Source organism: Thamnophis elegans, chromosome 16 (genome assembly GCF_009769535.1).
Source record: "Thamnophis elegans isolate rThaEle1 chromosome 16, rThaEle1.pri, whole genome shotgun sequence".
Taxonomy (NCBI): Eukaryota; Metazoa; Chordata; class Lepidosauria; order Squamata; family Colubridae; genus Thamnophis; species Thamnophis elegans.
In genome coordinates this window covers 6,878,738-6,900,146 of record NC_045556.1, presented here as the reverse complement: position 1 = coordinate 6,900,146, position 21,409 = coordinate 6,878,738, and the positions used below count along the sequence as shown (strand labels likewise).

Here is a 21,409-nt window from a genome sequence, read left to right as displayed (position 1 = left end):
TAAAGGGCTCTTATATGACCCTCGGAGACCTCCAAAAGTTTTCACCAAATTGAGATTTCTTTTTTCATACGATAGCAGGAGAAAATGGTTCGGTGATGGGAAAGCAAGTACATTAGTTGCATTTAACTTTAATGATGTGTCTATGCACATGAGGTCAGTGGTATCTCATGATTTGGCCCCACCCACTGCTTTGTGCCACACCTCTGTTCTTACAAAAGTCCTGATTGTATTTTTCCAGGTTGAATCTCTCCTTGTTCAGTTTCCATCCATGTCAGGCCCTCGGGTGCTTTGGAAAACAGCTTGACCTCCCCTCCTCTCTATGGCAGCCCCTCAAATATTGGAAGACTGCTCTCCTGTCTCCCCAGGTCCTTCTCTTCACTAGACTAGCCAGGCCCAGTTCCTGCAACCGTTCATCGTTTGTTTGAGCCTCCAGTCCCCTCATCATCCTGGTTGCTCTTCTCTGCACTTTTTCTAGAGCCTCAACATCTCTTTTATAGTGCGGTGACCAAAGCTGGATGCAGTACTCTAGGTGTGGCCTTACTAAGGCTTTATACTGTAGTGTTGGTATTAGTACCTCCCTTGAGCTTGATTGTATCCTTCTGTTAATGCAACTTAGGATGTAGCAGTGGTGGGTTTCAAAACTTGTTCGAACCTACTCTGTGGGTGTGGCCTCCTTTGTGGGAGTGGCTTGCCACCCATGTGACCGGATGGGAGTGGCTTGCCACCCATGTGACCGGATATGAAGATGCCGATGACACTTGTCAGAACCACCTTAAATTACCTCTCACACAGCACTGGCATGCATAAGAATAGGATGTAAACTTGTTTTTTTAAAAGGCATCTTTGGTTTGTGTTAAAACAACTTCAACACACGCAATGTTCCAATTGCACCACAAACGCAGTAGTCATCCTTACCTTTCACAGAGGCACTGAGTTTTATAAATAGGAGCATGATAGTCTAGAATAATCATATCCAAGGACCAGTGGTGGGTTTCAAAAAAGTTTGGAACCTCTTCTGTAGGTGTGGCCTGCTTTCCGGGTCCACTGGTGGAACCTCTTCTAACCGGTTCGGTAGATTTGACGAACCGGTTCTACCGAATAGGTGCGAACTGGTAGGAACCCACCTCTGGGATGTAGGCTCATGCTTTTCAGAGATGGGCTTCTCTTCCCACCTGAAGCCTCAGTTGGTGCAAGCTGGAGCCTAATGGTAGGTGGGTCCTTTTAATTTTGTTTGGAGGAGACAATCCCTCCCTGGAGCTTGGCCCTCTACGCATCGAGCACAGGACCTCTTTTGGCTCAGAAGCAAGCAGTCATGCAGACAGGATGATATCATTGTCCCGAAAAGGCACCTGCTGACCACAGGCACTTAAAGGACACCCAGAGGGCTATGATGCAACCCTTGTTGCTTTGGCCCAATGGAAACTTTGGGTTCAGTTTACAGGCCGTGACGTCTGGTTCTCCATGGAGAGGTTGGCCTTCCACCAAGGGTCTGTTTTTTAACCTCGGACTTAAATCCACCAAAGCGGTCTCACTTCCTAGAACGGTGGAGATGTTCTCATCCCCTGCCTATGTGGAGGGTGGCAAGGAAGGAGCGCTTGATCCCACTGCTCTACGACAGAGGTGGGCTCCTGCCAGTTTGCACCAGTTGGGTAGAACCGGTTCGTCAAATCTACCGAACCGGTTAGAAGAGGTTCCACCAGTGGACCCGGAAAGCAGGCCACACCTACAGAAGGGGTTCCAAAAAACTTTGAAACCCACCACTGACACACACACACACACACACACACACACACACACGGACGGACGGACGGACAGACAGACAGACTTACACAGAGAGAGAAAGAGAAAGAAAGGAAGAAAGAAAGAAATAAAAAAAGAAAGAAAGAAAGAAAAAGTGAGAGAGAGATGAAAGAAAAAAAGGAAAAAGGGACAGAGAGACAAAAGGAAGGAAAGAGAGAGAGAGAGAGAAAGAGAGAGAGAGAGAGAGAGAGAACACATGGCCAGCAAGCCACTCCCTCCAGGTCACATGGCTGGCAAGCCACTCCCACAAAGGAGGCCACACCCACAGAGTAGGTTTGAAAATTTTTTGAAACCCACCACTGACAGACACACACACACACACACACACGCACACACACACATGGACGGACAGACAGAAAGACAGACAGACAGACTTACACAGAGAGAGAAAGAGAAAGGAAGGAAGAAAGAAAGAAAAAAGAAAGAAAGAAAAAAAGAAAAAGTGAGAGAGAGATGAAAGAAAAAAAGGAAAAAGGGACAGAGAGACAAAAGGAAGGAAGGAGAGAGAGAGAGAGAGAGAGAGAGAGAACACATGGCCGGCAAGCCACTCCCTCCAGGTCACATGGCTGGCAAGCCACTCCCACAAAGGAGGCCACACCCACAGAGTAGGTTTGAAAAAATTTTGAAACCCACCACTGCTTTACGAGTCCGGTTTGGATCCGCCCTTTTTCTCCCCTCCAAGGAGTGCGAAACCGGGAACTTATCTTCCAGGTTGTGAATGAAGGAGACTGACCTTTCATAGCTTATTGTTGCATCAGGCGAAATCCTTCCCTGGCTGTGTTCACACAAGAGGCAAAGCTACCAGCCCAGGTTCAAGGCCCAAAAGCCACGGGATGGGGTGAGCTCCTGCTGTGAGTTGAGTCAGGGTGCAGGAATAACAATGCAGCTGGGGCTCGTTAGTGTGGTCTTCTGGAGATAAAAGGACTGATAGTGCCACGCCCTGGTTGCAGAAGTCAACGTTCATTCATTCGTTCGTGGTTCATCGTTCGTTTATGGAGAATTAGTTCCGTTCCTGTTTGAGTTTGTGAGACACTTGGATAAGTGATTTTGCTTCCTGAAAACCTGGTGCTGAAAGAGTTTTGTTTCTGCATTCTGCTGCGTAACCCTTGTTGATAGAGACTTTTATCTATGTTTATTTTGGGCTTGCAGCCAGCATGAACCAGGACTGATAAAGTTATTGCCTTTTAAGTCTGTCTGACTGTCGTCTGTTAGTGAGCGAAGAAGTGGGGGAGGTCAGAACAGATCACCATCATGGGGCTGTGTCAATATGCATGGAATCCTGCATTTGGGAGACATCTTGTTGGAGAAGGTTATTCAACAGTTTCTTGCTCCTATTCTCAGCACGCTTCTTAGATTCGGAGCTCCCTTTCGGTGCCTGGGCCGGAAGTATCCATTTTCAACATTCCTTGTTTCCCTCCCCTCCACACACCCCCAGTCCAAATCGACCTTCCGATTGTGTCCAAAGTCAACACAGAACGGGGCAACTTGTTTGAGCTGGTTTCGCGGGCCAAAGACTGTGGTTTCCATGTTTGTTTTGGAACGTGATCTGTTTCTCCAGCCCGAACGCCCCTTGATTCTGCTAATGTGTCAATGTCCTCATCAGGATACCCACCGCCGGAGGTGACCTGGTACAAAGATAATGAAGAGATGGATCGATACTGTGGATTGCCGAAATACGAGATTTTGCGACACGGGAATCGCCACACCCTGCAGTTATACAAGTAAGGAAGGAGGGTGGCTTCCTACCAGTTTGGGCTGGTTCAGCCAAATAGGTAGTAACTCGGCCGGACACATGACTCCGCCAGTTCTATCCTGGGTGCCACCATCTTTATTTTCTGTTCTGCACATGCGCAGAACAATCTTCATTGAAAAAATGTAGTGTCTCCCCATTTTTTAATGGTGTGCGCGTGCCAGTCCCAGAGAGGTCCCAGAGAGGTCCCAGAGAGGGGCTGCTTTTCGCAAAAACAGAGGCGTTTTTGCCTTCCCCCAGCCTCCAGAAGCACCCTGCAGGCTTTAGCAGGGCTGGGGGGGGGGGGAGGCAAAAATGCCTCCGTTTTTGCAAGAAATGGCCTGTTTTCCACCCATTTTTTTTGCAAAAAAAGGGGGGCATTTTTGCCTTCCCCCAGTCCTGCTGAAGCTTGCAGAGGGCTCTGGGTAGTTTGCAGATACTCTGGATAGTTTACAGGTGCTGCTTTAGCTCCCCCACCCCAGTCAAAACTTTTTGCCATCGTTTTGGTGGGCATGGCTTGGTGAGGGGGGTTCATGTGACTGAGTGTGCATGAGTGACATCAAGTTGGCCATGCCCTCTCCACAATCTAGCCACGCCCATGTAAAAAATTTTTGAAACCCACCCCTGGGAGCGCCTGTCTCTTGGGTGACACCCGTTCACCAGCTGTCTCTGGGGAGAGGAGAGGAAGAGCCCGTGTATTGTTCAGTTAAGCTCAGAACGATACCCTTCCTAGTAGACCATCTGTCCATGTGTCTAACCATTTCCTAAGCGCAAGGTCAAACGCTCCGTTACAAATAAGCAGATGATTCCAGTTATTCTAAGAAAGGCGGCCAAGCCATGGGGATTTAGCAGCCTAATTTCTTGTCTCCTGGCCAGGTTGGAAGGGTGCCCTAGAAGGCCAAAAAAAAAAAAAAATCAGCTTTGTCCCCTTTGTGTACAGACCGGGGTGTGTGTGTGTCTGGGGGAAGGACACTGATCCTTTTGTAAGGAGCATAGGTGAGAAACGAGATGTTGCTTCAGGGGCAGTGAGGACAGTTCTGGCAAGAGGGGGACTGATAAACAATACAACAACTCTGGTGACCGAAAAAAACGATTAAAAAAAGAAGAAAGGGAAAAAGAGCTACATTAGTAGACTAAAGAGAAAAATAGTAGGGTTGTTATTGTTACGTAACTATCCTGTTTCCCTGAAAATAAGCCCTCCCCAGATAATAAGCCCAATCGGGCTTTTGACCGCATACACTAAAATAAGCCCTCCCTGAAAATATTGCAACACAGCAGCAGCCATGAGGTGACCACGCTCGCCGCCTCCTGAACCTCAAAAATAATAAGAGCTCCCCGAAAATAAGGCCAAGTGCTTATTTCGGGGAGGTCAAAAGAAAATAAGACCCTGTCTTATTTTGGGGGGAACATGGTAATTAAGAAATAAAGAAATGATAGAGCTATGTGGAACTTCGCTGTTCCCTTTCAGAGTCTAGGCTCCCTCAGTTATGGCCATTCTAATTGGGAGGTTCTGGGAACTGAACCAGGGGTGAAATCCAGCAGGTTCTGACAGGTTCTGGAGAACCGGTAGCGGAAATTTTGAGTAGTCCGGAGAACCGGCAAATGCCACCTCTGGCTGGTCCCAGAGTGGGGTGAGAATGGGGATTTTGCAGTATCCTTCCCCTGCCATACCCACCAAGCCATGCCCACCACCCACCCCATGCCCACCAAGCCATGCCCACAGAACCAGTAGTAAAAAAAATGCATTTCACCACTGAGGCAGACATTTCTCTCTCTGGGCATAATGAGACTGTATCTGCTGAACAAAACTCCACCTTGGTGACAGGGAGAGCATCTGGCCACTGAACTGAACCCCAATATTGCTGGGGAACATCAAGAAAAAGAAGGTTGTTCATCATCCAGAGCAAATTCAATCTTCACTGTCCAGAGTTGCCCTCATGGTTGGTGTTTCTTTTTTACTCACAGGTGTCAAGAGGAGGATGCCGCTATTTACCAGGCTTCGGCAAGAAACAACAAGGGCATCGTCTCCTGTTCTGGAGTTCTGGAGGTGGGAACCATGACGGAGTACAAAATTCACCAACGGTGGTTTGCCAAGCTCAAGAGGAACGCCGAAGCCAAGCTGTACGAGATCGAGCAGAGCAGGAAGCGAGGGAAGGAGAACGTAGAGATGGAGCAGCTGAGACGAGTCAGCCCAGACAGGTTCCAGAGGAAGCGACGGTTGACGGGGGACGTGGGGATGCGCTCGGGCACCTCCCTTTGGGATAAAGAGGAAGTAGCCAAGGTGCGGATTCCGGATGGGAAGGCCTGTTTTGGTGAAGACGAGAATGCCAAGAACAGAGAGGCTGCTCTGACGGCCCCCACCCTTTTCCCCAACGACTTCATCGCGGGACATCTGGAAACGGAAGTGGCCACCGCCAACGGGGACTCTTCCCTGGAAAGCGGGGAGGAAAACGGAGAAAGGAACGACAATGGCTTCCTTGAATATATTTACGAGACGGTGGGAATGGTGCCCAAGGAATTTTCAGCGAAGAAGAAAAAGAAAGAGGAAGATAAGGAAGCTCCAGCGAAGGCAAGCCAAGATGTCTCCCAACTGGAGGATGGCTTGCCACCAAGGAGGAAGGTCTCCATGCAGAAGGAGGCTGGGCCTGCGGTGTCATCCCCAAAAGTCGCATCTCCCGTTGTCAACGGAAGGCCAGTGGAAACTCAACCTCAAGAAAAGTCCCTGCTGCATTCATCCACTTCCAAACCCGAGATGCATTTTTCGTTGAAAGAGATGTATTATGACGCTGGAGCAAAACCTAAAGTGGAGAAGAATGTGCCGGAAAGTAAGGAGAAGACCCTTCCCACTGGAGACCTTTCCAAGGTGAGAGAGGCTCTTCCAACAACTGTTCAAGCTTTGAAAAGGGCCAAGGCGGAAGATGAAAGAAACGAAACCCAAATCAGGCAGAAATCTAAGGGCGTGGAGATGAAGCAGGGCGAAACGGAAGCCCCTGGGATAGACAGGGAATTGAACCCCCAGCAATTCCATCATCCCAGCCGGGCAGTGAAGCCCACAACAGAGGTCCTGATGGGACCTAAGGTGGAATGTCCAAGCGGCAGGGCCCCGGAAAGCGACGTTCTGCAGCCAGGCCAAGCTGGCCCACCAAGAGTTGGAAGCCCACCTCTCTTCCCAGAGGAGAAGGAAGGGGAAGTCCTTCTCATCCGTGAAACGGACTTGCTGGACTCTGCTCTCCCTGAGGCTGGACTCGTGGATTTGCCCCTGTCTTTGCAGGAAGCGAGGCGAGCCCTCACCCCGCTAGCCTCGGAGGAGAAACCGTTGCCTGATCCAGGGCCTTCTGAGGTACTGTAAGTTCTAATTTTTCTTCTTGGGTGAGGCTGACCTCATGCAAAATGCTTGCCAACCAGCTCTACAGCAACTGCCCGAGTTCTGCCTGCTATTTATAGCAGAGACACGCATGAGCTGGCAGGCCAGGAAAAGGGGAGAGAGAGGGGTCTCCTGGACGGCCAGGACGGATCCCTGGTTTTGAAACCACCAGAATAGATAGAGGGCTTCCTTGGTTCTTCGGTAGGTGGCAAACCAGGTGGGTCAGGTACAGCCGTAGAGAGAGGGTGAAGCCCAACTCAGCTTTGGGGTGCATGTGGGCCAGTATGGATCAAAGCTCTACTCTTGACTCCAGGGTCCCTTCTCTCCAGTGGTGAGATTCAAATAATTTAACAACCGGTTCTCTGCCCTAATGACCAGCAGGGTAGGTGGGGCTTGGTGGTCATGTGACTGGGTGGGCATGGCCAACTCAACGCTCAGGTTAATGGGCACTTCGCCTTAGCTGTTACAATGTAATAAGGGTTAACGGGAGAGGCAGTTTCTGTAAGCAGGGCAATAAAGATGAGGCTAGAAACAACACCAGAATGTTTCCTTCCTGCCTTCCTTTCAGGATTATCCCTGTAAAGTGGAAAAAAACAAAAGGAGATTTCTTCCAACAATCGGTTCTCTGAACTACTTAGAAAGTTACCAACCGGTTCTCCCGAATAGGTGCGAACCGGCTGAATCCCACCACTGCTTCTCTCAGACAAAGTCTATTTATTTATTTTTTGTCACATATTTAAACTTCTTTTATGAACAAAGTGTTGTCCTGATTCCACCCCCCGCTTTACATCTTCTATTGTGCATATTACATTTTACGCCCTATTTCCATTTTATATTTCAGTCCTCTTATTTTTTATTCCCGCTTAATTTCTTTTTTTTTCTTAATATATAAACAAATATCCTTTTGTCCCCCAACGTGAATCCGATTGAACATATCGTTTCCATCCCTTGTTCTGTTTTACCGCTAGTAAGACATATCCTCACGTTTAATTTTGTACGGTCAACGTTTCATTTAATCAGTTACCCGCAAGGAGTCATTTTAAGCTACATCCCACACATTTTATTGAATATATACCCCGTTGGCTATATTTACTAAGTGTCATTCTATTCTACTAGTCAATCCTTTACTTTCTCTCCTCCTTTCAACTCAGGAACTTCGTTTCACTCATATTCTCCTCTCTCCACCCATTTGTCTATTTCTTTTTCTTTTTCTTGATCTTAAAATTCCTGTATTCCGGGGTCCCGTCTCAACCAGCATGTTTGCTGTGCCTGCCAGCTTGGCCCCAGCTGTCTCTGACACTCACCAGCCTGCTTCGCCGGGGGTCTATTTCCATCGCTTTGATACACGTTTTTCCGTACCGTTCTGCCGTAGGAAAGAAGCGCAGGTGGGCGGGTGGCTATGCGTGCATTCGTCACGCTGGAATTTCCTAACTCAGGGTCTCATGGGGCAAGCTTCACGCTCCCGACACTCTTGGCATCCCAAGAGCTTCCCTGGAAATGTCCGGAGGTGGGCTTCGTGGCGGGTCACGCAACCACTGCCGGAGCGTGGGAAAGGCGTGGAGGTGGGATGCTTTTGGACGTGGGAGGCTGAAGGGGCAGAAGGAGGCTTGTCTGGTGTCTCGACGAGAGGCAGGATTTCCTTCCTGGGGAACTCCAGATCTCCATGGGGGTGGGGGGAATTGGGAGACCTCTGGAATGTGAACAGATGCTGTTCTTTGTCCTGAGTTAGATAATTGGCCCATCTGTTCCAGGCTAATGGGGCAGATATCTGGCTTTGGAATGTCCTTTGTTTTCGGTTCCAGAATTGGTACAGAGCAAATCATAACCCATACTTTCCTTTACTTGATTTTCCTTTCTTCTTCCCTTCCCTTCTTTCTTGCTATCTTTTTCTTATTTTCCTTTAACTTTTTAAATATATATATTGCTGATAAGTAAAAATACAACATATATTGTACAAAATAAGTACAAAAGGCAACAGTAAAAATATTGGGTTTCTGTCGTGATGGACTCTTGTGACGAGCTGATTGACAGATATGGAAGCAGTTAGCCTCCTCCCATAATTGGGGCATACCAGGGGTTGTGACACTAAATATAGATAGATAGATGATAGATAGATAGATAGATAGATAGATAGATAGATAGATAGATAGATAGATAGATAGATAGATGATAGATAGGCTTAATGGCTAAGACGTTTGCCTAAGATGCAATACAGCACAGGTTCGAATCTCAGTAAGGGTATGGCTAGCTGATGAGAGCTAAATAGCTTGAAATAGATCTATACTAGTCTCCCTTTATTTATCAGCAAAAATACAACACACAAACACACACACACACACACACACACACATATTAAACACATAAACACATCAACAGAAACAGACACATGACTTAAAACAACATAGGAACAAGAAGTTCCATTGTATATTATTCAGCAGTTCCATATCGGTTTCTTTGCAGTTAGTGTTTTCCCTTCTATACATTTCTACCTTGCATTCATGGTCTCCTTATTTGTTATCCATTTTTATGTACTATTCTATATTTATTTATACTTAGCTATTTATAACCAAATATTGTTTACCTATAATGTGCTTTATATCCTTACTGTCATTTATTCTCTTACATACAATTATAGGTATACATTCAAATAGTTATTCTTTTTCTTTGCCATTCTTATACTATTGTTATTCCATTTAAAAGGTTATAAGGTGCAGTTTGGATTGCTTTGTTTACCATCCCTAGCACCTGTTGTAACACCACCTTATTTTCTCTTTCTTTTCTTTTCTCCCCTCCCTCCCTTCCTTCTCTACTTCCTTCCTTCCTCCTCTCCTTCCCCTTCTTCCTTCCCTTCCCTCTCCCCTACTCCTACCCTCTTTCTTCTTCTTCCTACCCTCTCTCCTTCTCTTTCTCTCTCTTCCTCCCTCCTCTCCTTCTCTTTCTCTCTCTTCCTCCCTCCTCTCCTTCTCTTTCTCTTCCTTCCCTGTCCTTTGTTTTCGGTTCCAGAATTGGTACAGAGCAAAATATAACCAATACTTTCCTTTACTTCACTTTCCTTTCTTCTTCCCTTCCCTTCTTTCTTACTATCTTTTTCTTATTTTAACTTTTTAATACTTTTATTGTATGGAAAAACTGTAATTGAAATTGATAATTAAGCTAATAAGCACGTAACCCTCTCCTTACCAAGGAACAGTTTGCTTTGATATAGTGGTATGTGAGCAGGCTCAACCAAGCCCCCGACTCTTACATTTATTGCAGAAAATGACAGGCTTTAGACTTCTCAGGATACAGGAAAGGTTTATTTGGCAGCCAGGTTCAGAAAGCCAGCCCATGGCTAGCATTGCAAGTTCTGAACAACCTTCATTATCGAAGCACGCGTTCTTATACATTCTCAAAAGCATTGCAACATGGAAATACTTAACACAATTCTTAGTGGTTACCTTGAGGAGAAAGCCTTATAAGGAGATGGGATCTTACTTCTCCCTTTTGTTACAGGTATGGACGACGTGTCATTAACGAACTTTAATTGAACTTTGTGGTTTGGGCTTTTGACATAGGTTTTGACATAGGGACGTTGGCTAGAACATCTTGTGGTTAGTGAATGGTGACACTTCCTTTAAGCAAACTTCTAACTGTTCCTGTTATGCTATGTCTTCATTCTTATATTTTTTTAATCCATATTTTATTCTACTTTAAGTTGACTTCCTTCCTCTTATCACCCTCTTCAAGCAGCTTTCAGCACCTGGGTGTGTTCTGGTGATTGGACTGCAGCCTCTTTGGAATTTGCCTGGCCTCTCTCCATTTTAGGAGATGCAGGAGAGCTTCAGCCTTCGATGAAGACCTGAAGCTAAGAATGGGAACAGACATAACCATGGAAGGGGGAGCTAATTCCAGGCTTCGGACATTTTTGTCCATTTCCAGCAAAAAGTCCATAAAGGGTTTCCAGTCTTTTGTTAAAGTAGTTGTTCTTCCTTTTTTAACCAAACAAGCCAGTTTAGCCCATTTTAAACCACCCTAGGCCAGGGGTGAAATCAACTTACTTTCGCTTACTTCCACGCGTGCGCAGAGCGTCAAAAACAGGACGCGATGACATCCGGCTGGGTTGGCGGAGCCTCCCACCACCGCTGCTACTGGTTCGCCCGAACCAGATAGAACCGGCTGAATTGCAACAGTGCCCTAGGCTTAAAACACAAAACGAAAGTTCTGCTATTAAACGGACCAGTCCTAGTTACATTAGACTTTGCGATGCTTGTTCCTGAGTCGATGCACAAAGAATTGCACGAGCGACATTGGTGTAAAGAAATATGCTTCAGCCAGGGGTGGGTTTCAACCGGTTCGCGGCGGTCCCTGCAAACTGGTTGGTCGGCGAACCCGGAAGTAAGTAACTTCCGGGAACGGCGAAGGGCCCGCCCGCGCGCCTGCGCTCCTTACCCGGTTTTGACGAGTTCTGCGCTTCCACGCATGCGCAGGACGCATACAGCGCCTGCACGATCCTCCAGGAGCAGCTGGAGCGTCGCACAGATGCTAGTATGCATGCGTGCGCCACGTGCGTGCACACGCGCGTCGCACGTGTGCGCAAGAACGCCACCGGCCCCATTCCAACCGAACCGGTTGGAACGGGGCGAGAAACCCACCCCTGGCTTCAGCCAAAGGTGCCCCAAACTTATTGAATGCCTTTCATTGGAGAGAAGGATTTTGTATTCATGGAGAAACTGCGGAGGAGGGAGAATGCTGCATGGTTTGGCAAGTCTCCAACTGATTCAGTTGTCGAATAATGTTGCTGATTTGTGAGGACGTTCTAACCTAGCACAATAATTCCCAGCAGCTAAAGAGCAAAATGGTCAAGATACTTAGTTTGCCACGATCTCGTACTTTTAACTGAGAGATTTTCACAACCCCAGTTAAAGCTTTGGTAGCTTTATTCATGCATGTCTTCCATAAAACTAGTCTTAGTTTTAACCTGGGTTCAGGGGTGGGATCCTACCGGTTTAACAACCGGTTCTTTGAGCGTGCACTTTGCACGCACACACACGCTTCTCTCATGTGTGTGTGTGCACAGTTTGCAGAAAACTCACCTTCCGCATTACTGCTAGCGAGGAAAACCCCTCGGGCGTAGAACTCTGCCGCTCTGATCAGCTGGGCTTCAGAAAAGGAAATATAGGTGAGTATAGTGCAGGGGTGGGGGGGGGGCACTTCAATGTCAGAGCAAATTGGTTCGCTCCCAGCTGAGAGTCAGAGCTACCAGTTCACCCGAACCAGTCCAAATCACTCTAAAGTGGTAGAATCCCACCCCTGCCTGGATTAGTTCATAGCTAGTTGGTGAAACCCAGCGGCGGTCATGCCTTCAGCTGGTTCCTTTTGGGATCTTTGGTCTGCCACACTAATATTCTATTCTACTATGCTGTTTCATTCGTGGGGAATTGGGAGGGAGAATAGTTAGGAGTTATGATAATATGTAGCCAAAGCAAAATTCCTTTCTAGAAAGCCAAGGTCACCTCTGCACCTGACAGGGACTGGATGGGTGGAAGCTGCCAGCATGGCAATGGGAGATTGGACCATGGGATGGACTTGTGGGTGTGGTGGGCAAGATCTTGAACTTTCTACTAGGTGGGGAAAACCAGGATGCTTTCAAATTCGGGTTTTCCCAGATGTGCCAACAAGGCTCTCTTAATAAATTGGAACTTTGAGGAATACTTTGCCTTGGACTCTGATTTAATTTTGGATGTTATTTGGAACCCTGACAGCTGGTCAGTTTACCATTGAATATATTGTGCAAACCAGAAACAAAAAGGATCAATGCAGTGCCTTGTATGTATGGGAGTGTGCTTTGTGTAAGCCAAGTCTTCATGTATGCTTCTAAGCCATGTGCTCAGTGGACGGCTTGGATGTCATGGCTTGCTTCTCCTTGATCCATCCATCAGCTTAAGAGTTGTCAGCAAGGTTAATTTGGGTTCTTGGAACCAAATGTTCAAGAGAAAAAGGTTATTACAGGGCTTTGGGGGAAGCCGACCGTTCCCCACTGGACTTTGTCAGAGTTCGTTGCAGCACACACACAATCAGACAATTCAGCAGGATTCAAAACATCTTTGTATGCATAACAACACACAAGGCATACAATGCCCTTGAAGGTTTCCCCACATTGCAGAGAAGAGAAATAGCAAGTACAAGCACAGCACGAAATGGAAGCACAAAATGGAGGAGGGAGAAGCTAGTGCCCTCAAGCTTATATATTTGTATTTGTATGTATTAGTTTGTCAAACATGCACAAGATAGTAAGCATAAATATAAAACATGGATATGAATGAAACAAATGAATATGAATAAATGGGGACGGTAGGACAGGGACGGTAGCCACACTGGTGTGCTTATGCATGCCCCCTTTACGGACCTCTTAGAAATGGGGTGAGGTCCATGGTCGACAGTTTAAGGTTGAAGCTGTGAGGGTTTGAGGATGTAACAACGGAGTCAGGTAGAGCATTCCAGGCGTTGACCACTCTGTTGCTGAAGTCGTATTTTCTGCAATCGAGATATACAGAACAGTTAAGCCACGCCCAGACTCCAAAGTATTTTAGCTCCCATTGGCTGACTTCATTACCAAGCCCTATTCCAGTTCATGAATATACGCTTGACAGACTTGGAGAGGGAAAACATTATTTTCTGCTTCTGCTGCAGACTGTAGTTTACTCTGCTCCCAACACCTGAATGTACCAGGATCCAAATTATTTCTCAGGTTGGCTTTCTCCCAAATGATGCAACTGACATCTAAGAATTCAATTAAATAACGTGTAATGTTTCAAAGAACGGCCGGGGAGGAGGCAAAGACACTTTTTGGTAAACTAAAAAAAAACCCGTCTGCTATGAGTCTCAATTCAGAGGGGTATCAAAAGTGAGGAATGGATTGGAGAGGAGAAACGAGATAACAAATGCAATTTTTTCTTCCCAAAATGCAGAATGGAAAGAGAGAGGAAAGTTTGCTGGTCTTAATTCCTAGTTTTGAAATAATGACTGTCTCTTCTTTTGCAGGCCTCAGAAAACTCACAGCCAAGCCTGTCAGTTGCCTCTGTTTTGCGGTCTCCAAATTCCAGGTTTGGGGAAGATGCAAAAGAAGAAACAGCTTGCTTATCAATAAGGAAAGATCTCTCGGAAGGTTTAGGAATAAAATGGCCGGAGAAGAAATCAGGTTCCAGTCCAGAGATCCAGGATTCAAGTATGGGAATGCGACACCTGGAAGATCACCAGCCAGCAATTTTCCAGAATCGTCCGGTGACTTCTCAGAATATCCCAGGCATTTCTTCTGGTGTCCCATTGCCAAATGGGATGGACAATCAGATTCAGATGGAAGATGTGGAGAAGCATTCTACAGGTTGGGGCCAGGATGAAATCCAACGTGGACTACCTCCTAATCTTGAGGATAAATGTCCAATTACTCCTGCATCAGCAGCCCAAGAAACCCATTCTCAGGGTAGACCCATGGATGAGTTGGACCAAGTTGCTCCTTGGACCGAAGGCACGAGAGGAGAAGAGCCAGAAAAAGTCCCTAAGATATTGAGAGACAATACAGCCAGCCCCCAAATGCATTTAGTTCCCGAGAGGAAGAGATCATCTAAAGCAATAGAAAAGTCACGACCGATCTCAGAAGTTGCCACAACAACCCCAGATCTTTCTCAAGTTCTTTCAGAGGGTCCTCCTCCAGCTTCAACAGTGGCGATGCCTCCTGTGCCTCCTGATTCCCAAGAACCAGCTCTGCTTTCTCCGGTCAAGGAAGACCTTGTTGAGAGGAATCAATCCGTAGCCCACTTGCTAAAAGATATTAAGAGAGAAACAGAACCCCGGGAACCTGGTAATATGGTGGCTTCAGAAGAACCAGGCCAACAAGTCACCAGGATTGAAACCAAGGAGGTCTGTGTGCAGAAAGAATTCCTGGTTCCTCCAAGGAGTAAAAAAGATAAGCAAGAGTCTAAAACGTACACCAAGAAGACAGAGGTTAGAGAGAAGGAAAAGGACAAGATAGCTTCTGATGTTCTTCTAAGAGAGAATTCTCGTCCTCCTGAACCTGCAGTGGAGGAGAATCGAACCCTGGAGAAAGAACAGAACAGCGACCTTGTTTCTTCTTTGAAAAATTATTTGCTTTTGCTCTTGAAGATGACCTCTGAGTCAGACAAAGGCAAAGCAAGAAGCCTCAAGCCAGAAGCCAAGATGATGGAGGAGAAGACTCCATTAAGTGCTATTCCGAAACATCTGCCAGATGTGGGCATTGCGGGATTAACTCCCAGGACTTCCAGGAAGATCTTCGAACAGGTGGAGACCGATCAACTTTTCCAAAGCGCCGAGAACTTGCAACTGACTCCCAAAACGTCTAGGAAACTCACGGGAATGATCAACCAAGAACTGCTCGCCTGCCAGAAGAACCTAAACGTTGAACTGGAGATCCCTCCTTTACCCTGCGTTCCCTCGATTGTGGTAGGGAGCATTGGAGGAGAACCAGAAGGTCTCCCCCCTCTTCCCTCTTCTGAGATGGTTAGTGAGACCCCAGCAGCTCTGCCAAGCGCCACACCTGAGGAGCTGGCCTCTGGAGCCCGTCGGAAGATCTTTCTACACAAAACCAAGCCAGCTGATGAGATGGAAGAAGGGGCCCTGGAGAGCCAGCCGCGGCCCAAAAGGGACAGTCCCAGTGTGTCTCCACAGCAGGGCCGCAAGAGCCAGGCTCTCTTGCAGACCTCGGCCCCGGGTTCTCCTCCTGTGGAGAAGCGCTCCCCAAGCTTTGCCAGGAAGATGGCAACTCTGGAAGTTCCCAAGATGTATCAGGAGACAGCGGAAGAAAGCAAAAAGGAGGATGACAGCTCCCCGTTGGCTCCAGAGAGTGTAGAAGAAAGTGTGCCCAAGATAGGAGAACCTAGGAAAACAAATGATCCATTTAAAGGTAGGTGTGCAATACCTCTTTCTAGGAGAATCAAGAGATCTTGATGAGGGAGGTTTTGAAAAGATCTTCTCTCTGGGGGTGTTGTGGCCTGCCAGGGGCCAGCAGAACTGGCAGCAGTTGGGGAGGAGCATGGGCCAGTCCTGGAGGCTGGGGAAGGCTCGGTCGAGGGCTCTGTGTCAGAGCCAGAGAGGGGTCCAGAGACGTATGCCAGTTGCCTTCGGAGTCAGACATCAGTGGGGCAGAGGAACAGCTGGAGCCTGTTCCCAGTGTGTGCATGCGCAGAGTTGCCAGACGAAGGGAACAGCTAAAGAACAGGGGTCGACTTGGGAGTAAGGCCACAGGTGGACGGTGAATGGCCCCTCCCAAAGGAAATAAAAGAGGAGCGAAAGGGGAGTGGAGTTTGCAGGAGACAATTAGTTCATTCCTGCATTCTCGCCAACTATTGCGCCCGTCTGAAAGATCTCGGCCTGGCCACTCTCCAAGCCTGATAAAAAGGTAGGTAATTGTGAGCTATATTGAAAGACTGTGAGGGGGGGGGGGACTTTTCTGGAGAGGAATTCACTGTACATTAAATAAAAGAGGTTTATCGGGACGAGGACTCGGCTTCGTGCTGCTGGGGAAGCCTAGGTTCCAAAAAGGGGGATATAGGTGGCTGGAGGCTGAACAGGGTAGGAAGAAATCCTGGAACCTTCACAACTGTGGATTGACCAAACCTACGGAAGCCTCTCTGCTGGGCGCTCCCTGCTTTCTAGAATCCAAAACATTCCAAAAGCCAAGGGAGTTGAGGATTAGCCACTTGTTTAATCCCAACATCCCGTTTAGGCATTAAGAACTGACTGCTCTGATTTGTCGCCTTTTCTTAGCACCGCAAGTCGTTCGCAAGATCCGAGCAGAACAGTTCTCCGATGCCTCCGGGAACTTGAAGCTATGGTGCCAGTTCTTCAATATCTTGAGTGACTCCAAGCTGATCTGGTACAAGGATGAGGTGCCCATTGCAGACGTCAAAAGAAGGTGAGTCTTGTGGCAATGTCTCCAGTGGGCCAGAGGTAGCATTCAGCAGATTCTGGCAAGTCCTGGAGAACTGGTAGCAGAAATTTTGAGTAGTTCGGAGAACCAGTAAATACCACCTCTGGCTGGCCCCGCCCCCATCTATTCTCTGCCTCCCGAGTCCCAGCTGATTGGGAGGGAATGGGAATTTTATACTATCCTTCTCCTGGAGTGAGATGGGAATGGGAATTTTGCAGTATCCTTCCCCTGGAGTGAGATGGGAATGGGGATTTTGCAGTATCCTTCCCCCTGGAGTGGGGAGGGAATGGGGATTTTACAGTATCCTTCCCCTGGAGTGGGGAGGGAATGGGGATTTTACAGTATCCTTCTCCTGGAGTGGGGAGGGAATGGGGATTTTGCAGTATCCTTCCCCTGGAGTGGGGAGGGAATGGGGATTTTCCAGTATCCTTCCCCTGGAATGGGGAGGGAATGGGGATTTTACAGTATCCTTCTCCTGGAGTGGGGAAGGAAGGGAGATTTTACAGTATCCTTCCCCTGGAGTGGGGAGGGAATGGGGATTTTACAGTATCCTTCTCCTGGAGTGGGGAGGGAATGGGGATTTTACAGTATCCTTCTCCTGGAGTGGGGAGGGAATGGGGATTTTGCAGTATCCTTCCCCTGGAGTGGGGAGGGAATGGGGATTTTCCAGTATCCTTCCCCTGGAATGGGGAGGGAATGGGGATTTTACAGTATCCTTCTCCTGGAGTGGGGAAGGAAGGGAGATTTTACAGTATCCTTCCCCTGGAGTGGGGAGGGAATGGGGATTTTACAGTATCCTTCTCCTGGAGTGGGGAGGGAATGGGGATTTTACAGTATCCTTCCCCTGGAGTGGGGAGGGAATGGGGATTTTACAGTATCCTTCCCCTGGAGTGGGGAGGGAATGGGGATTTTACAGTATCCTTCCCCTGGAGTGGGGAGGGAATGAAGATTTTACATATCCTGTCCCTGGAGTGGGGAGGGAATGGGGATTTTGCAGTATCCTTTCCTGGAGTGGGGAGGGAATGGGGATTTTGCAGTATTCCCCATAACTCCCAGCCATTGTCAGGTCGTGCTTGTTTAAGAATTCTGGAAGTTAAGTCCCACACCTCTGGTAGGTAGCAAATTGGGGAGGGCTGTTAGCTTACCGAACTCAACCAAAAGGTTTACGTTTATTCACCATCAGCTTAATTTCTTTGATTCTTATGATGATAACTTGGAAGCATCTGGTTAGTCATTCCTGCAGTGTGTGCTCTAGATCTCGTGTCTTCCAGCTCTGGAGATGAAGGGCAGGCAGCTCTGGCCATTGTGCAGATGTCCCCGAAGGACTGTGGGGTGTATCAATGTACCATCCAGAATGAATATGGGACTGACAGTACTGACTTCCTGCTGAGTTCTGAAGGTAAGATTTAGACACTCAGTAGATAGACTTCCTTGTGCTAGGTCTGGGTAGCAGAAGAGATCATAGAGACAGAATGCTAGACTTCCATCCGCACCAGCCTCTCAGGCCTGCAGTCATCTTTTCTTTTGGATCTTGGGCCTGCCACACTTTCTATCCTTCTACTATACATTTCCTATGGTGGGAAAATGGGAGGGGGGATTATAAGTAGTGAGATGCAATGTAGCCATAACAACATTCTTTCCAGAAAGCCAAGGTCATCCTTTGTCTTTGCACCTCTGCACCTGACCGGGACTGGATGGGTGGAAGTTGCCAGCATGGCAGTGGAAGATTGGACCATGGGATGGACTTGTGGGTGTGGAGGCAAGGTCTTGAACTTTCAACTGGGTTGGGAAAACCAGGAAGTTTTCAGATTCGGTTTTCCCCAGATGTGCCAACATGGCTCTCTTAATAAATTGGGACTTTGAGCAATACTTTGCCTTGGACTCTGATTTACTTTTGCATGCTATTTGGAACCCTGACACAGTCTTAGTAGGCATGATAATGGCCTTAATGAGTCCAGATGTGTGGACTTCAACTCCAAGAATCCCCCAACAAATGTGGACATTATTGAAAATTCTGGAAACTGAACTCCACAATTTCCGAAGGATGGCCCATGGGCAAGAACTACGCTGCTCTGTTGTCCTTTTATCCTGTTGCTACTCAATATTTCATGGGAAAACTGTTGCCCACAGAAGTTATGAAATTAAAATGTCCAGAGGGAAGTTGTGTGTGCACAACTGGGAGGTCCCTCAAAGGCAAGGAATTGCAACAAAAATAGAGATAACCGTAGTTGAACGTAAAGGAATCCAGGAGATACAACCTGTTGCAAAGCAGCTCTTTTTTCTTTTGAGCTTGTTTGTGATGGCATGTCATCCAAATTCCCAGGAAGGAAGGATTGGATTCTAGAGAAACAAGAGGATAGTTTGTGTGAGAGAAAGAGAGTGAAGATGCCCCCTCCTTAATAGTTCCCTGTTGTGGCTCGGCAGGAGCCGTTGGTCCTGTCACCAGACTCTGACAGCGAGGGGTCTTATGAGTTGGCCCTGGAGGATGCGGAGGACCCTGGACAGGGTTCCGACTCCGAGCAGGGCGCAGAGAGACTAGTTGGTCATCAGGTGACGCCTGAGCCTTGGATCAGTGGGGAGGAGACAAGAGAGAATGATACAGAAACCACCTGTGAGTTGTTCCGGGATGCACGCCGGCGAAGGGCTACTCGGCGTCAAGAACAACTACGTAATTACAGGAGGTAATTACGCTCAGCTGTTGCTCATTAAGATCCTCTCCTGATTATAAAAGAGGCTGCTTGTGCCACGCCCTTCTTGCAGAAGTCAACGTTCACGAGTAACGAGAAATCGACTTGGCAAGTTGGATTGTTGCCAGAGTTTGTTTGCATTGCTACCTAGGCTTGTAGGACTTGCTGCCAGAGTGCTTATCTCTTTGTTTATTTTGGGCTTGCAGCCAACGAGAGTCTGGATTGATTAAAAAGTATTCTTATTTACGTTTGTTTTTGGCTTTCGTTCCTGGATGGAGAAGGGGGCGGTCAGAACAGTTCCCAAAGTATATGCTTTATGTGGTGGTGGTGGTAATTTGTTTTCATTGGCTAGACTTTGTCTATAGTGGGGAACAATAGATAAATCTTCTGGGAAGCATCACAACGTGTCTCTTTTAGTTTTTGGAGCGGGACATTGTAATAGGTATAGAGAGGGGTGAGTCAGAAACTTTTTAGAGAAATGAGTCTCAAGGAAAAAGGTGGTGTCAAGTGTCAGAAATCAGGAAATCCAGATCGTTCAAATGAGCATAGAGGTTTATTGCAAGCTTAAGCTGTCTACAAGAATCTGACCTACTAATGGTCAAAGCAAATTGAGAGTCGATAAGAGTCAATGGAATTCAAGGTGAGCTGGATTTAGATCTCTTGTGGGCATGAGACTAATTTGAGACTAATGACTTGCTTGACTCCTCCCTCGGGGTCATCCTGGTCATCTCCTATGGGTGACTTTGTATCTTCCAAAAGAGCAAGTCCAGCAATGCGTTGAATCCAACTCTATTGAGATCTCTTTACCCCTTTTCCGATCTTCTTCTGAGTAAGAGAATCATAATATATCTCTTTCCTTATCTTGCTCTTTTCCCTAGTCCTGTCCGGATTTATCGCCAAAGAAGAAATAGAAGGTAAAGTACACCAGAAAAAGGTATGGTGAGACAATGCCCTTGGAGATAACCTGACCCCTGTCATGAACCCTTCCAAGCTCCTCACCATGGATGACTTTCCAGTTGAAGGGAAGAGATTGAGTTGACCCAGTTTCATACTGAGGCCAAAGATCCAAGCAAGGGAGATATTTTATTCGGTTCCACCACAAAACCGCGTTCGACTAAAGCGCGCTCGACGAAACCGCGTAGCTGACGTCATCACAGCGCGACGAAAAAAGCATGCTGCGAACGCTAAAGCTAAAATTAACCCCTAAACCTAAACCTAACCCCCTAAACCTAATCCTAAACCTAATCCTAAACCTAACCCTTAACCTAACCCTAACCCTAAACCTAACGCTAAACCTAACGCTAAACCTAACCCTTAACCTAACGCTAAACCTAACGCTAACCCTTAACCTAACCCTAAACCTAACCCTAACGCTTAACCTAACCCTAAACCTAACCCTAACCCTTAACCTAACCCTAAACCTAACCCTTACCTTAACGTGAATCGGCTTGCTTTCAAAGCGCTATTTAAAGCACCCTTTTTTCTCCGCGGTCGCTGTTGTCGCTCTGCTGATGACGTCAGCGACGCGGTTTAATCGGGTGCGCTTTAGTGGAGCGCGGCTTTGTCGTACCACGATTTTATTCATGGATGTTTGGAGCAAAATTCTGGGCCTTTCTCCTATTTCTTTGGTTGTGGCCGTACATAGGCCAAGATTGTTATTGTTTTGGCACTCTCATGATATGTGAATCCAACTGCTGTGTTTGGAGACAATGTTGTTTATGGAATCAGAGCAGCAAATCTTGTTGGAATCAACCCATGCCTGATTTCCTACTTCAACCATTGCTGCAGCGGTAGACATGGCCCCGATGACCACCTGGTTGCTCCTCCTCTTCTTCTCCTCCACTGCTAGGAATTCCAGTCTTAAAATTAAGACACATCCTCTATTC

The 21,409-nt window shown here is 47.2% G+C and overlaps 1 protein-coding gene across 1 annotated transcript in view; it reads left to right on the top strand.

Moving 5' to 3' along the window:
* Positions 1–21,409, top strand: part of ALPK3 (alpha kinase 3) — a 47,735-nt gene that overhangs the window by 18,019 nt on the left and 8,307 nt on the right. Inside the window, exons 3-8 of the mRNA XM_032233123.1 lie at positions 3,404–3,521; positions 5,495–6,869; positions 13,914–15,810; positions 16,674–16,821; positions 18,108–18,235; positions 20,402–20,437. Of these exons, the coding sequence (XP_032089014.1) occupies positions 3,404–3,521; positions 5,495–6,869; positions 13,914–15,810; positions 16,674–16,821; positions 18,108–18,235; positions 20,402–20,437 (3,702 nt within the window). The remainder of the gene's footprint in view (positions 1–3,403; positions 3,522–5,494; positions 6,870–13,913; positions 15,811–16,673; positions 16,822–18,107; positions 18,236–20,401; positions 20,438–21,409) is intronic.